Source organism: Lithobates pipiens, unplaced genomic scaffold (genome assembly GCF_037356315.1).
Source record: "Lithobates pipiens isolate NorthernLeopardFrog02 unplaced genomic scaffold, aLitPip1_a1.2 Scaffold_25, whole genome shotgun sequence".
NCBI lineage: Eukaryota > Metazoa > Chordata > Amphibia > Anura > Ranidae > Lithobates > Lithobates pipiens.
In genome coordinates this window covers 41,067,626-41,084,546 of record NW_027507787.1, presented here as the reverse complement: position 1 = coordinate 41,084,546, position 16,921 = coordinate 41,067,626, and the positions used below count along the sequence as shown (strand labels likewise).

At 44.3% G+C, this 16,921-nt stretch overlaps 1 protein-coding gene across 8 annotated transcripts in view; it reads left to right on the top strand.

Moving 5' to 3' along the window:
• Nucleotides 1-2,586, top strand: part of PPP3CB (protein phosphatase 3 catalytic subunit beta) — a 139,650-nt gene extending 137,064 nt beyond the window's left edge. For all 8 annotated transcript variants that reach the window (XM_077454356.1, XM_077454352.1, XM_077454355.1 and 5 more), the window contains one exon: nucleotides 548-2,586. In XM_077454356.1, the coding sequence (XP_077310482.1) occupies nucleotides 548-723 (176 nt within the window). In that variant the 3' untranslated portion in view covers nucleotides 724-2,586. The remainder of the gene's footprint in view (nucleotides 1-547) is intronic.
• Nucleotides 2,587-16,921: the final 14,335 nt, after the last annotated feature.

Genomic DNA, 16,921 nt, shown 5'->3' with positions numbered 1-16,921 from the left:
ACAGTAAAATGGACAGACTTTAGTATTAGGATTTGCCCCCCCCCCCCCCCCCCCCAAAACACAAAACATACACACACATACACACACATACACACACATATACACACACACACACACACACACACTTCCCTTGTGTGCGAATGAATTTGCGCATCCCCAGTTGCGATCTGGAAAATACCCTGCTTTTGGGTACTATGTGAGGAAAAGTTTAAGAAACATTGGAGCACATCATTTAAAACCTGGTTACGCTGATAACAGGCAGCTGTTATTTACATGTTTTTCTTAACACTGCAAAAAAAAAAAAAAAAAGTTCACAGTTTTGTGTTACATACATATTTTTAAAATGTGTACAATGTCAGCTTGCTTTAATGATTTTGTGTTGAAAGCATAGCAAGAATACATGTGGCTAGTTCAAAGCGCAAAAGTTCAAAAAAAATCTCAGAATTGTCCGGTGCTGTCACATTATTAAGCTAATATCTATTCAATTTCTGATTGATCATATTAAATACAAATTACTTGAACTAACATTTCATACTTGCATTTTAAGCAATACGAGGATTTTCACCGCAACATAAAATCTGCAGTTTTGAAGAAGCAAAGGGATTGGACAGGATCAATGAAAGGATGCCTCCTAGGAAAGATGCCAGACAGCAAGATGGTATTAATTCAGTGAACACAAATGCCAAGGAAAATAACGGGACTGGCAATAACAACGCCCAGTGACAACACTCCATGTCCAGGTTTACTCACACCTTGCCTGAGAAGTCCTAGATTCATGCTTTGTGATAGAACAGCTTCAATAGCCAATGGGCACTAGAAGACCTAATAGCAGACAGTTCAACGTTGTGGGAAATTCAGCAGTTTCCTGTGTGCAAACTTTCATGCTCCCAAGACAAGAAAATGCTAAAGTGTGAAACCCAGGCACTTGCATTGTGCACATTTCTAACCTGTCACTATCTGGTCTCTGAATCGTGGGAAGGTATTGGGCTGTTTGTCATGAAAGCACATCTAGTGTAGCATCTCACGCTTATCATTGTTGACACTTAAGTTTACAAATGGAAATCTCTGTTTTTGTTCACTAGCTAGATTTTTTTTTTTTTTTTCAAATCGAATTGAAGTACATCCCTCAAAAGCTATTTATTTAAAAGACATTTGTTTATTAAATGTCTTTAAAAGATAGATTAGAGTTGTCTTAAATATACCGAGGCTGCAAAATGTATTTTAAAATGGATACAAACCAATGCCAAAATAAAATGTTGGCTATTATTTAACGCTGACCTCAGGTGTATAAATTAGATGTTGAGGATTATGTATTATACTCACTGTATTTTTTAGTTTTAAGGATTATGGAAAGATTTCTACATAGGAACATTTATTACTTGAACACAGATCAAACAAATATTTAATTTCAATACTTTTTGCCCAAAATTTGTGGAGATTTTTTCATCCCTTTAAAATAAAAAAATGTTTTCAAAAAGGACAAAAAAAACAAACAAAAAAAATATCAAGATTGTTCATTCTAGGGTACTTTTAATTGAGCAGTGTACATTATGTTAAAGTAAATTTTGATTCATATCAAGTCTGTAAAGCTTGGCATTGTATTTTGTGTATGCATGTTTTCTTTTTGCAAATATTTAATATATAAACCTATGATGTACAGGAACTGCATCTATAGGTTACATAGATGTTATGAATACATTTTAGTTTATTGTGAGTATTAAAGTTGCTTCTATGGCTGATCACGACTGAATAGCTGCAGGGTTTTTTTTTTTTTTTTGGTTTTTTTTTGTTTTTTTTTTTTTTTTTTTTTTATGGATTTCTTGAGTCTGCATAGACTGCGAACACTTTAAACGTTTGTTTAGACCGTGCAAGACTTAAGAAGATTGCTCTGTCCAAACGTTAAAACATTTGTGACTGTAAACCAAGACTGCATGTTCATTTCTTTTTTTAATATTTGCTGGACTGCTAAGTTTGAAGACTACAAGAACTTGCTTATTTGTTCCACAAGATAATGAAATGTACTGATTTCCATTGTATTTTTGGTATATATTTTGACATTTTACCTTTCCATCTCTGCAAGATCACTTGAAGCTTAAGGGTAACCTTTAAGATTTATTCTCCCCCCCCCCCCATCCTGTCCCTCTCCCACACCCTTCCTTCATGCTCTACAGACTGTACATACTACTCATCCAGGTCAGACATTTTATGCATGTTCTGAGTAATTGAAAACTTTTATAAACTGTAGCACACAATACATTTTGTGCATGGGCCGCTGCTCTGAACAGTGTGTCAATTTTGTATGTTCGCCCTTTTGCTTTTTAATATAATCTAAAATAAATTTAAAAAATGAACTGTTTTCCCTATTGGCAAAAAGAGAAATTTGCCACCTCATCATGCAGCAGAAACAACACTTTGAACTCAGTATAAATTTCTCATGGAGAACCTTCTCTAGATGTGTAAGCCCTCTATAATAAAATGTATGTTTCTTCTATACTGCCAAACTTCTTCCTCTACAATATGCAACCTATTTGCAGGCGACAATGTATGATGTTCTCCCAAATAAAATGAAAATGTATTTAAAAATTATTCTCGCATGATTCTTGGTCCAGAATATTAGAACTATGGGAACATTAGAAAATGATTTAGCAAATTGGCTTTTCCAGGGGTTACATCAGTGTGAGTATCTGATCGAATCAAAAGGTAAAAACTGCAGTGTCTTAATAATTCTATGTGTAAAATATTTTTATTCCTCTTTATAATATTTTTAGTCCTCCTTACCCCCTATGTCCATCCAATTTTCTATTACCAATGATAGTAGAAAGTGTGGACTGCTACTACAACTTGACAGTTGATGAATGAGTAGTGTCATGGCCGTGGGGTTAGGCTGGCCTGTGGGTTGCAGGAACCGTGCTGACGGGAATCCTTTCTGCTGAACAATTGTATGCTCCCGGTGGGGGGCGGGCAGGGGAAGCTGTCCCTGTTGGGAGAAGACAGTGATTATTGCTGAGGGTCGCAAGTAAATCCGACAGGCTGGTTGTAGTCAAGTTGATCGAGCAGCTTGGGTACGTTCAGCCTGCTGAGATTTGAAGTGTCTATGGCCGGCCTAAGTAAGACTTACCATCACTGCAACTGTTAGTCTTTGTGGGCAAGCTGTGCTTAAACCAGAAACTGAAGGTGAAGGAATTCAACCAACAGAAAACCTATGATTACTTTTTTGTGCAGTGCAAGAAGAGAGCCATTTGTCTTAAATGGCAGGTGTCAGATTTAACTTCTTAATAAAAAGGGTAAAAAAAAGTCAGAACCATTTTTAGAACTTTGGCATATGTTAATAAAATTGTACATATATTTGCAACTACTTGGTGTACCCAGATGAATTTTTATAATTCTTGGTAAAAACTTTGGAGCCTTACCTGAGCCCTGTGCCATGAGAACAGCTTCTAATGTTGGTTCAGACACTGGATCCTGTACGAGCACTTACCTCAGCACTTGGTGCAATGCATGTAGTCAGCCACAGAGTGCTATGCAGATCCTGGGCCATGGTCCATTCCTATGGAACACAGTTCCTGAAGGCCTGTTCAAGAGTATGCCCACCGTGATGGGTGAAGCCTGGACTCTACAGTCCAAAATTGTGGAAAGGGAAGACAGTCACCCTGTATCTCTTGCTGTAACTGTAAAAACAAGCTATGTTTGAAATGTATGCACTTTACAATGTAAACTTTTCAGCTTAGCCTATTATTATTCAGGATTTACAGTGGGGCAAAAAAGTATTTAGTCAGTCACCAATTGTGCAAGTTCCCCCACTTAAAAAGATGAGGCCTGTAATTGTCATCATAGGTATACCTCAACTATGAGAGACAAAATGTGAAAATAAATCCAGACAATCACATTGTCTGATTTCTGAAAGAATTTATTTGCAAATTATAGTGGAAAATAAGTATTTGGTCACCTACAAACAAGCAAGATTTCTGGCTCACAGACCTGTATCTTTAAGAGGCTCCTCTGTCCTCCACTCATTACCTGTATTAATGGCACCTGTTTGAACTTGTTATTATAAAAGACACCTGTCCACAACCTCAGTCACACTCCAAACTCCACTATGGTGAAGACCAAAGACCTGTTGAAGGACACCAGAAACAAAATTGTAGACCTGCACCAGGCTGGGAAGACTGAATCTGCAATAGGCAAGCAGCTTGGTGTGAAGAAATCAACTGTGGGAGCAATAATTAGAAAATGGAAGACATACAAGACCACTGATAATCTCCCTCGATCTGGGGGCTCCACGCAAGATCTCACCTCGTGGGGTCAAATGATCACAAGAACGGTGAGCAAAAATCCCAGAACCACATGGGGAGACTTGGTGAATGACCTGCAGAGAGCTGGAACATAGGCTACCATCAGTAAGGCACTACGCTGCCAGGGTCTGAGATCCTGCAATGCCAGACGTGTCCCCCCTGCTTAAGCCAGTACATGTCTGGGCCCATCTGAGGTTTGCTAGAGAGCATTTGGATGATCCAGAAGAGGATTGGGAGAATGTCATATGGTCAGATGAAGCCAAAGTAGAACTGTTTGGTAGAAACACAACTCCTCGTGTTTGGAAGAGAGAGACTGCTGAGTTGCAACCAAAGAACACCATACCTACTGTGAAGCAACATCATGCTTTGGGGCTGTTTCTTTGCAAAGGGAACAGGACGACTGATCCTTGTACATGAAAGAATGAATGAGGCCATGTATCGTGAGTGCAAACCTCCTCCCATCGGCAAGGTCATTGAAGATGAAACGTGGCTGGGTCTTTCAGCATTACAATGATCCCAAACACACCGCCCGGGCAACGAAGGAATGGCTTCATAAGAAGCATTTCAAGGTCCCGGAGTGGCCTAGCCAGTCTCCGGATCTCAACCCTATAAAAAAACCTTTGGAGGGAGTTGAAAGTCTGTGTTGCCCAGTGACAGCCCCAAAACATCACTGCTCTAGAGGAGATCTGCATGGAGGAATGGGCCAACATACCAGCAATGGTGTGTGACAACCTTGTGAAGACTTACAGAAAATGTTTTACCTCTGTCATTGCCAACAAAGGATAATATAACAAAGTATTGAGATGAACTTTTGATATTGACCAAATACTTATTTCTTTCATTCGCTGACTGAGACAGCTCCATTAATCTTGACCATAGGGTTGTTACGCCACCTTCAGGAGAGGACTAGGCAGAACATGTTATACATGTGAAAACAGATTTTTGAGCTGCAGTAACATCCCCTCAGCATGCTTCCTGCAGCTCAGTTTTTTTTTTCTGCCTAGTGAAGGAGATGGACCTAGGAACCCTGCGGGGCCATAGGTCTTGGGATTTTTTTGCTGAAGTTTTGCCTTTTTGGATTTTTGGATCCTGTGATCTATCAACAGCCGGCTGGGTGACAGGCTGGATATCCTCGTCCTTGTAGTCTCCCCAGCCTGGCCATCGAGCACGTGGAGACCATACCTACGTGCTGGGTCGGCCATGACATGCCCCTGAGGCTCCAGGGGCGGCCGGTGAGCTCAAAGCTCCAGGGCACACATGACCAGACTACTGATGTCTTTATCACAGTGTGCCGTGGCCAGCCGCCACCCCATACTGATCGGAGAGTGGGTCTGTGATGGGATGTCCCCAGCTCGTCTGGATGGTAAGTACAGCTCTCCCTGCCTTGGCGGGATGGAGCAGCTGGGCATTCCCTGGGAGGTTGATTCGGGGGTCCCTCTCATCTCTTCCTGTCCCTATCTTCCCTCCCCCCCCTGTGGGGGATGCTGCATGATGGGCTGCTGAGCGGTGTGTGTGCCTATAGCCAGGGGTCCCCTGGGGGGCTCTCACCATGGATGGGGGGGCTGAGCTGTGTGGCCCTGGGTGTCTATGGTCTCCCCGCTGGGTGTCTGGAGGTCTGCATGTGCTGATCTCCATAGCGCTGTTCTGCCGCCATTTTCACTGTCTCTTCACTGTGTACAGGTGTTTGTCAGCCATTTTTGGTGTGCCTCAGTGGAAAGCATGGTCAGGGGCCATTTTACTGTAGCTCGGCATCCATTTTCTCTGTGATTGTCTTTTATACAGGGCGGCCGGCGACCATTTTGTTGTAGTCCAGCAGTTTTTATGCTCGGCGCTGGTCCCTGCTGCTCAGAACAGATCAGAGAGCTGACACAGGCACTTGTAGCTGAACAGCGCAGAACTCGGTCAGGGTAGTTAGTCCTGCGGCGGGGGCCCCTCAGTCTGCAGCAGCTAGCAGGGTGCGTAGGACTGTGCACCTGTCCTAAGTCCCCAAGGGTGGCAGACAGGGTGGGTCCGCGTGGCTTCAGAAACTGGTGTTTCTTCCCCAGAACTCCCTGCAATTGCAACCGGCTCGTCTGCAAACAGTGCACTGCCTTTGGATGCTTTGTCGGCAGTCCTTGAAACTATCGTTGCCAGGGTAGAGGCGGTGTGTGGGCGCAAAGGTGGTAAAAAGCGGCCCTATCCCCCCACCCCCGTCCTCCGGGGAGAGCTCTGACGCAGACTCGGGCCCGCTGAGGCTGGCGGCCCCTGCTCTGTTGCTTCAGATGACGCTGGCCAGGACCGATCGAACATCGAGGATGAGTCCGGTTCCGCCCAAGACAAATCGCTACCCTGTTTCCCCGAAAATAAGACTTGGCATGATTGTCGATGGGTTGCTGCTGAAAAGGAAGGCTGAGGCAGTGGTCCGTGCCTTACGGTTGTGGAGTCCGCAATACGACCAGTACTGGCCACAGCACTTGTGTTGCAGACACTTACTGAATGGGCAAAACGTTTGCACCGCAAATGGGGGAAGCAGCAGGCTACTCCCGTCTGCATGGAACTAGCAGACAAGTCAGTGCACGGCCTTCAGTATGTTTGTAACGTGGCCCTGGATAAGCTTCTCCTGCTATCCAGGGCTTCAGTGTCAGCAGTGGTGCTGATTTGTGCTCTGCATGCGAGTCCTGGGTCTCATGGTGGCCTTCTTCGAGGCAGTACCGTACGCCCAGTTTTACACCAGAGTCTTACATAAGGAGATCTTGACAAAATGGGACAAATCTCCGTTATTCCTGGATTGGCAGATTCAGGTGAGCCAGTCAGTCAGGGACTCCCTGCTCTGGTGGCTGAGGTCCCTGGCACTTCGGTCCGGGAAGTCATTCCTACCTCCTACATTGGACAGTGATCACAACAGATGCCAGCCTAACCGGCTGGGGTGGAGTACTGGGAGTACAGTCGACCCAGGGCCTCTGGTCGGGGGAGGCATCCAAGTTGCCGATCAATGTGCTCGAACGATCAGGCTATGCCTCTCCACATGGTCGATGAGACTAAGAGGGCATCCGATCAGGATCCAGTCAGACAACGCCACGGCGGTGGCATATGCCAACCATCAAGGAGGAACAAGAAGCTCGGCTGCAGCACGGGAGGTCGCTCACATCCTTCAGTGGGCAGAGCGACATGTACCAGCCTTGTCGGCCACTTACATCCCGGGAGCGGAAAACTGGCAGGCGGACTACCTAAGTTGCCAGATGCTGGACCCAGGAGAATGGGCGTTGCATCTGGAGGTATTCAGGCTACTGTGCCTGTGTTGGGGCACACCAGAAGTGGATCTCCTGGCTTCCCGTCTCAATCGGAAGGTGCCGAGATTCATATCCAGGACAAGAGATCCTTGGGCAGACACGTCAGATGCGCTTGCGTCTCATTCTCTAGTGAGCACTTTTATTCAAGGGGTCCGGCATGTAGTTCCTCTGGTGCATCCACAGTTACCCCCGTGGGATCTGCTATTGGCGCTTCAGAAACCATCGTTTGAGAACATCAGGAAAATGCCCTTGTTGACGCTTTCTCTGACAGTGTTTTTCCTAGTGGCCATTACTTCAGCCAGGAGGGTTTCGGAACTGGTGGCCTTGTCCTGCAAGTCACCCTATCTGGTTATCCATAACGATAAGGTTGTGTTGCGTCTGCAACCTTCTTTTCTGCCGAAGGTGGTTTCGGCGTTCCACATCAATGAAGACATTTTGTTACCATCTCTGTGTCCTAAGCAGACACATCCTAAGGAGGCGGCCCTTCATTCCCTGGATGTGGTCCGGGCTCTAAGGGTGTATTTGTCTGCTACGGCTCCCTTTCGGAAGTCAGACTCTGTTCGTTTCGGTAGCTGGTCCGAAAAAAGGTATGGCGGTCGCGTCGGCCACCATTTCTAGGTGTATCAGACCGATTGTGGTACAGGCCTACACCTTATAGGGGCAGGTGCCCCCCTTTCCTGTCACGGCCCATTCTACCAGGGCTATTGGAACCTCTTGGGCTTTCTGACATCAAGCGTCATTCGCTCAAGTGTGTAAGGCGACGACTTGGTCATCTGTTCACACTTTTACCAAATTCTACAAAGTGGATGTAAGTGCATCGTCTGATGCCTGCTTTGGTCGCAAAGTTTTGCAGGCGGTCGGTTAATGTTGCAATTCTGCACTCCTTTTTCTGTTTTTTAAAAGAAAACAGTTAATTTTGAGTATAATGCACTGTTGCATTGCTGACCGCAAGTTCTGATGCGGCTAGATAAGGTGGTGACTCCCCTGTTAGGGAGCACTTCTGGTTGTGGGTGAAGTTTTTTTTATGCTGTTCCCACCCCTCGTTATGATATTGCTTGGCGATGTTCCTATTGTCAAGATTAATGGAGCTGTGTCAGTGAACGAAAGGGAAAATAGGATTTTTGTACTCACCGTAAAATCCTTTTCTCGGAAGTTCACTGACTGACACAGCACCCTCCCCTTCTTTTGCTTTACATTGTACTGCTTGTTGACTTACTGAGCTGCAGGAAGCAGGCTGAAGGGATGTTACTGGAGGGACAGTTCTGTTTTTTCACATGTATAACATGTTCTGCCTAGTCCTCTCTAGGTGGCGTAAAAACCCTATGGTCAAGATTAATGGAGCTGTGTCAGTCAGTGAACTTCAGAGAAAAGAATTTTACGGCAAGTATAAGAATCCTATTTTTCCACAATTTGCAAATAAATTCTTTCAAAAATCAGACCATGTGATTGTCTGGATTTGTTTCCACATTTTGTCTCTCATAGTTGAGTTATACCTATGATGACAATTACAAGCCTCTTATCGTTTTAAGTGGGAGAACTTGCACAATTGGTTGCTGACCAAATACTTTTTTGCCCCACTGTATATAGCCTTTATAAGATGCTCAGGAGCTTCCTCCATCCCTTTCACCACAAGGACAGTTAACGCATGCTGCATACTCCTTCTGGACGTGCTGTGGCAAAAATAATTCTTTGATCCCCTGCAGATGTAAGTTTGCCCAATAAAAATAAATGAAGGGTCTATAATTGTTATCATAGGTGTGTTTAAAAGGATAGAAACAGAATATCAACCAAAAAATCCAGAAAAAACACATGATACAAATGTTATAAATCGAGTTGCAGTTTAGTGAGTAAAATAAGTATTTGATCCCCTACCTAGCAACCAACAATAATTCTGGCTCCCACAGACTGGCAACAGTATGTGGTACACTGATTTGTCATGTCAATTTAAGAAGGTGATCCTAACGACAACTTATGTGTATAAAAGACACCTGTCCACAGAATCTTTCTTCCATTCAAACCTCACCATTATGAGCAAGATGAAAAAGCTGTCAAAGAACATCAGGGACAAGATTGTAGACCTGCACAAGAATCGGTTACAAGACAATTGGCAAGAAACTTGGTGAGTAGACAACTGTTGGTGCGATTATTTTCAAATGGAAGAAAAAAATAATAATCCTCAATCGCTCTCGGTCTGGAGCTCCATGCAAGATTTGGCATCGTGGAGTAAGGATGATCATGAGCAAAGTGAGGGATCAGCCCAGAACTACACGGGAGGAGCTTGTGAATGATCTCAAGATAGTTGGGACCACAGTCACCAAAAAATCCATTGGTAACACAATACCCTGCGATAGATTGAAATCCTGCAGCACCCGCAAGGTCCCCCTCCTCAAGAAGGCACATCTACAGGCCCGTCTGAAGTTTGTGATTCAGACAAAGATTGGTAGAGACTGCTGTGGTCAGATGAGACCAAAATTTAGCCTTTTGGCATTAACTCACAGAGGTGGAAACCTTATGCTTTGGGGCTGCTTTTCTGCTAAAGGTACAGGCCAACTTTGCCGCATTGAGGGGCCAATGGACTGGCCATGTATTGTAAAATCTTGGATGAGAACCACCTTCCCTCAGCCATAACGCTGAAGTTGGGTCATGGATGGGTCTTTCAGCATGACAATGACCCAAAACATACCTTCAAGGCAACAAAGGCGTGGTTTAAGAAGAAGCACATATTTAAGGTCATGGAGTGGCCTAGCCAGTCTCCAGACCATAGAAAATTTATGGAGGGAGCTGAAACTTTGAGTTGCCAAGTGACGGCCAAGAAACCTTAAGGATTAAGAGAAGATCAGTAAAGAGTGGACCAAAATCCCTCCTGAAATGTGTACAAACCTGGTAACCAACTAATGGAAACATACCTCTGTGGGTGCCAATAAGGTTTTCTCCACTAAGTACTAAGTTGTGGTGCTTGGGGATTAAATACTTATTTTACTCACTGAACTGCAACTGGATTTATAACATTTGTATCATGTTTTTTACTGGATTTGTGGTTGATATTCTGTCATTTAAAATATACCTATGATAAAAATTATAGACCCTTAATTTCTCTCTAAGTGGGCAAACTTATAAAATCTGTGGGGCATCCAATTATTTTCCACACTGTATAGTGGAAACCTGGTGAATGGGATCCATGACAAAATGCCAGGTAAACATTTGCTTTACTGAAGGACTGCACAACACTCAACCTCAGTGACATTGCTTCCCTGGCATCAGAGCAGGAATCAATCTCTGCACTGGTCTCTGCATCCAAGTCTAGTTCCATAGTTCTATTTCAGTAACGTAACAAGCCATCGAACTGACAAATACAGATCTGTCTAACACTGTCATAGCTTCTCTTTTAATACAGCCATCGGTCCAGCGCTTCAAAACACTGAACTTATTCAGCTCCTCTGTGTCTCCATCAGGAACCAAGATGTAGTGTTAGAGGAGGCTGCAGAGGATTTCTTCCACCCCCCCCAAACTCCTAGAAGCTGCAGGTTCACTTATTCACCTAACATATTTGCTAATATAGATATGCTTATTTTGGCTGTGCACAAAATCCTCTGCTTTGTTGCACTGTATTCACCCCTCTTACCATGCCCCTTTGGGTACAAAGACACCTGCAAAATCTATAAAGACATTTCCCTTGCATGACTTAATGAAATTTTCAATATAAGACTATTGTATCACTCTCACTGCAATTTCAGTATGTCAAACTGCAGCTGACTGGACTAGGGCAATGAATAACCAACATGATCCTGTATTCCAGGGGGGCCCAACCAGTGGCCCGCGGAGCCCTCTGATGTGGCCCGCGACCCCCTGCTCTGGGATGGAATATAATAGAATACTGTTATTAAAGGTAGGTTTATTACTAAAATCTGTATATTTGGGCATATCTGTTCTGCAGTAGTTACTGGGCTGCTTTCAAACTGATCCACAGGTGCAGACAAGTGCACCTGTGGGTTACCTGCACTGAGCCATAAACTTCTATTACATGCGAGTTTGGTGTGCTTTCTGAAAGTGCACCAAAACTACAGGATATAATAGAAGTCTATGCCAAAGTGCAGCTAACCTGCAGGAAATCCATAGGTGAACTGTGCTGCACCCGTGATACGGATAAACAGTGCATCAGCGTGAATGCAGCCTTGGGCCCCTTTCACACGGTCAGTCCAACCCAATCGGACCCTCCATTCACCTCTAAGGAGTGGAAGATGTAAATGGGCTTGCATCCGTTTACAAACGCCTATCTCCAATCCAATCCGCCATCCATCCACTCATCGTGGCCCGCGACCGGGTTGCCAAGTCGCTTAAGTAGCCCTTGCTCTTTAACCACTTCAGGACCGCCGTATTGCCAATGTACGTCAACACAATGGCACAGGCAGGCACAATCACGTAGATGTACGTGATTGCCTTCCAGCGGGTGGGGGGTCCGATCGGACCCCCTCCCGCTGGTTACGGCGGTCCGGTTCGCTCCAGGAGCGCTCCGTGATGAGGGGATGGCCGTTGGTTTTCGGCCACCCCCTCTGGATCGCTCCTGGCCAATGAGAAGCTTCCTCCCACTGTGTATTGTTTTACACAGGAAGGAGGAAGTGATGTCATTCTCCTCGGGGCGGTCTTTTTGACCGGACTACGAGGAGAAGACTAATAGTAAGTGTGCACCAACACTACACTGACATGTAGGTACACACAGGCACACAAACCCCGCCCCCCCTCCCCCCCCAGTCACAGTGTCACTGATTGCATTGATCATTTCTTTACTGATCAATGCATTCAGTGTCAGTTGTGACAGTAAAAACTGTCAGGACAGTTAGTGTTAGGTCCAGGGTAGCCCCCTATCACCCCCCAATAAAGATTTAACCCCCTGATTGCCCCTAGAGTTAACCCTTTCACCCCCTTTTGCCAGTGTCACTAAGCGATCATTTTTCTGATCGCTGCATGTGTCGCTAGGTAGCTAGTTATTTTTTTAGGTTCACCGCCAGGTTTTTATATCGCTAGGTACCCCGATATACTACCCAATAATGGTTTTAACCCCCTGATTGCCGCTAGTTAACCCTTTCACCCCCTTTTGCCAGTGTCACTAAGCGATCGTTTTTCTGATCGCTGCATTAGTGTCGCTAGGTAGCTAGTTATTTTTTTAGGTTCACTGCCAGGTTTTTATAGCGCTAGGTACCCCGATATACTACCCAATAATGGTTTTAACCCCCTGATTTCCGCTAGTTAACCCTTTCACCCCCTTTTGCCAGTGTCACTAAGCGATAATTTTTCTGAACCCTGCATCAGTGTCGCTAGGTAGCTAGTTATTTTTTTTTAGGTTCACCGCCAGGTTTTTATAGCGCTAGGTACCCCAATATACTACCCAATAATGGTTTTAACCCCCTGATTGCTGCTAGTTAACCCTTTCACCAGCGATCACAGTATAAGTGTCACTGGTGACGCTGGTTAGCCAGTTAGTTATTTAGGTTCCCCGTCAGGTTTTTATATAGCGCCAGGGACCCCCATATACTACCTAATAAAAATTTGAACCCCCTGATTGCCCCTAGTTAACCCTTTCACCACTGATCACCGTATAAGTGTTACGGGTGACTCTGGTTAGTTTGTTTTTTATAGCATCAGGGCACCCACCATTTATTACCCAATAAAGGTTTAACCCCCTGATCACCCGGCGGGTGATATCAATTAGGTTTTAGGGTCAGGGTCTGCGTCGCCCCAGGCAGCGCTAGGTTAGTGCCAGTACCGCTAACACCCACACGCAAAGCATACACCTCCCGTAGTGGTATAGAATCTGAACAGATCAATATCTGATCTGATCAGATCTATACTAGCGTCCCCAGCAGTTTAGGGTTCCAAAAAAACGCATTGTTAGCGGGATCAGCCCAAATACCTGCTAGCACCTGCGTTTTGCCCCTCTGCCCAGCCCACCCCAGTGCAGTATCGATCACTGTCACTTACTAAACACATAACTGCAGCGATCGCAGAGTCAGGCCTGATCCCTGCCATCGCTAACAGGTTTTTTTGGTAGCATTTTATATTTAAATCCGGAAGGCAGTGCTTGGTTTTCGGGGTCCCGTACGTGGCTAGGCTCCCAAAAAGTCCCCCACATGTGGTATCCCCGTACTCGGGAGAAGCAGCAGAATTTATTTTGGGGTGTAATTTGACTTCTGCCCATAGCATGTGTGAGCAATATATCATTTAGTGACAACTTTGTGCAAAAAAAAAAAAAGTTTGTAATATTCCCGCAACTTTTGGCAAAATATAAAATATTCCATGGACTCAACATGCCTCTCAGTAAATAGCTTGGGGTGTCTACTTTCCAAAATGGGGTCATTTGGGGGGGGGTTTGTGCTATTTTGGCATTTTATGGCCTTCGAAACTGTGATAGGTAGTGAGGAGTTAAATCAAAAATGTGCACCCTTAGAAATCCTGAAGGTGGTGATTGGTTTTCGGGGTGCCGTGCGCGACTAGACTCCCAAAAAGTCCCACACATGTGGTATCCCCGTACTCAGGAGAAGCAGCAGAATGTATTTTGGGGTGTCATTTCACATATGCCCATAGCATGTGTGAGCAATATATCATTTAGTGACAACTTGGTGCAAAAAAAAAAAGTTTGTAATATTCCCGCAACTTTTGGCAAAATATAAAATATTCCATGGACTCAACATGCCTCTCAGTAAATAGCTTGGGGTGTCTACTTTCCAAAATGGGGTCATTTGGGGGGGTTTTGTGCTATTTTGGCATTTTATGGCCTTCGAAACTGTGATAGGTAGTGAGGAGTTAAATCAATAATTTGCACCCTTAGAAATCTTGAAGGTGGTGATTGGTTTTCGGGGTGCCGTGCGCGACTAGACTCCCAAAAAGTCCCACACATGTGGTATCCCCATACTCGGGAGAAGTAGCGGAATATATTTTGGGGTGCAATTCCACATATAACCATGGCATGTGTGAGCAATATATCATTTAGTGACAACTTTTTGTAAAAAAATATATATTTTTTTTTTTTGTCATTATTCAATCCCTTAGGACAAAAAAAATAAATATTCAATGGGCTCAACATACCCATCAGCAATTTCCTTGGGGTGTCTACTTTCCAAAATGGGGTCATTTGGGGGGGATTTGTACTGCCCTGCCATTTTAGCACCTCAAGAAATGAGATCGGCAGTCATAAATTAAAAGCTGTGTAAATTCCAGAAAATGTACTCTAGTTTGTAGACGCTATAACTTTTGCGCAAACCAAAAAATATACGCTTATTGACATTTTTTTTACTAAAGACATGTGGCTGAATAAATTTTGCCCTCAATGTATGACTAAAATTTAGTTTATTCGATTTTTCTTATAACAAAAAGAAGAAAATATCTTTTTTTTTCAAAATTTTCGCTCTTTTTCCATTTATATCGCAAAAAAAAAAAATCGCAGAGGCAATCAAATACCATCAAAAGAAAGCTCTATTTGTGGGAAGAAAAGGACGCAAATTTCGTTTGGGTGCAATATTGCATGACCGCGCAATTACCAGTTAAAGCAGCGCAGTGCGAAATTGCAATAAGACCTCTGGTCCTTAAGGTGTTTATTGGTCCGGAGCTGAAGTGGTTAAAAGGTTGGGCACCCCTGCTGTATTCCAAGACCTGCTGCTTAATTGAGCAATTACCTTCTAGCGTGCTCTTTTGTGTGAGACCTGAGGAAGGAGGCCACATTCTCTGAAACGTGTTGTCATAGCAACAACAGCATCCGACATCTCACATTGGTCGAGGATCAAGGACCTGGATGTGTATCTGGACTGAGTCTCCTGGAGATTGGAGGATCCTCGCTGTGAGCAAGCGGCTTGCTTGCAGCTGGTCGGCGGCTGCAAACCGTTTCAGTGAGAGCTTTGGTTGTCAGCTTGCCCTGGATCCAGACTGGAGCCGTGCACATGGGAGAGCTACTACAGCTTTACAAGGAATCGCTTGTTTTCCATGAACACAATGTGAATGTTTAGCGTTACTTTTATTTGTATAAGATAAAAAAATGTGTTGCACTAGGAGCCGGTGCGCTCTGTCCTTCCTTTTTATATCTTTTGTGTGGATGCCCAAGAACATGTGATGACAAATTTTCAGAATGACCCCAACTTTTCTTCACATCCACAGAATCTTGTTGCTCAAATCCAGGACAGTTGAGGCTGCCTGAAAACCACACCTCACACATGTCTTTTAAGGCAGACATCTTTTTGAAGAGGTACTTGACCAATTCATAAAATATGTCGCAGGAGGGAAGGTTTTACAGAAAATATTTCAAAACTCCCATTCTCAGGAGCCTCCAACTTCCAAACGCAGAGCACCTAACCCCTCTACCCTTGCTTCAACGTCAAAAGTGGAATCCTTTTTTTTGGTCAGAAGACTCCTTTCTGAGACCAGGGGATACCCGGCATCCTTAGATATCCAAGATGCCTATCTGCATATTCCCATTTATTGACCTCATGATTGTTTTCTGCAGTTTGCAGTGACAGTCATTTCCTGTTTGTTGCACTGCCTTGTAGCCTGTTCTCTGCTCCCAGAGTGTTCACAAAGGTCCTAGCTCCTTATCTTGCCCTTCTCAGAACTTGAGGCATCCAGGTCATAGGTTATCTGGACAACATCCTTCTGAAGGACCTATCTCTCCTCTAGCTGTCTGCAAAAAACACAGGGCAATTTGGATGCTCGAGGCTTTTGGTTGAGTGATCAAATTCCAGAAATCTGCTCTCCAGCCCTCACTTTGCCTGAAATACTTTGGACTGGTCCTAGACCTATCCCAAGCAAATCTTTTCCTTCCAGGAAAAAAAAGTTTTCTCTGAACTTGCACTTAAGAGAAAGAGAGAGTCAGACATTCCACAATGGGATTCTCCATAAGAGTCCTAGACCTCATGGTAACCACCTTTTGAGGCTGTACCATTCACCCAATTTTATTGAAAGCCTCTCCATCACATCTTGTTGACCTGGAACAAGCAACTCCTTATCTTAACTTGCCTATGCTCCTGTCTAGCCAGCTCCTGTACAGCCTCATCTTTCAGGCTTAAAAGGTGTGTCCCAGCCCCTCAGTCAAGGTAATATGGTCACTTGTGGAAGTTAAAGTACATGGCCCATTTTTTTTTTTCATTCAGCCAGCTGAATGAAACAAAACTGAACGATTCCCCCATCCATATACAGCAAATTTTTCTGCAGTAGCCAGTCTCATTCAAACCATTTCATCTGATCCTAGGTTGTTCTGGACCCACCACAGTCTGTAACTTGATAGGGAAAGGAGAAACAGCACAGTGATCAGCTCTGTCACTCTTTCTCTTCCTACCAGCATGCTTCTCGCCAGCACATGAAGTTATGGGCGCCTTGTGC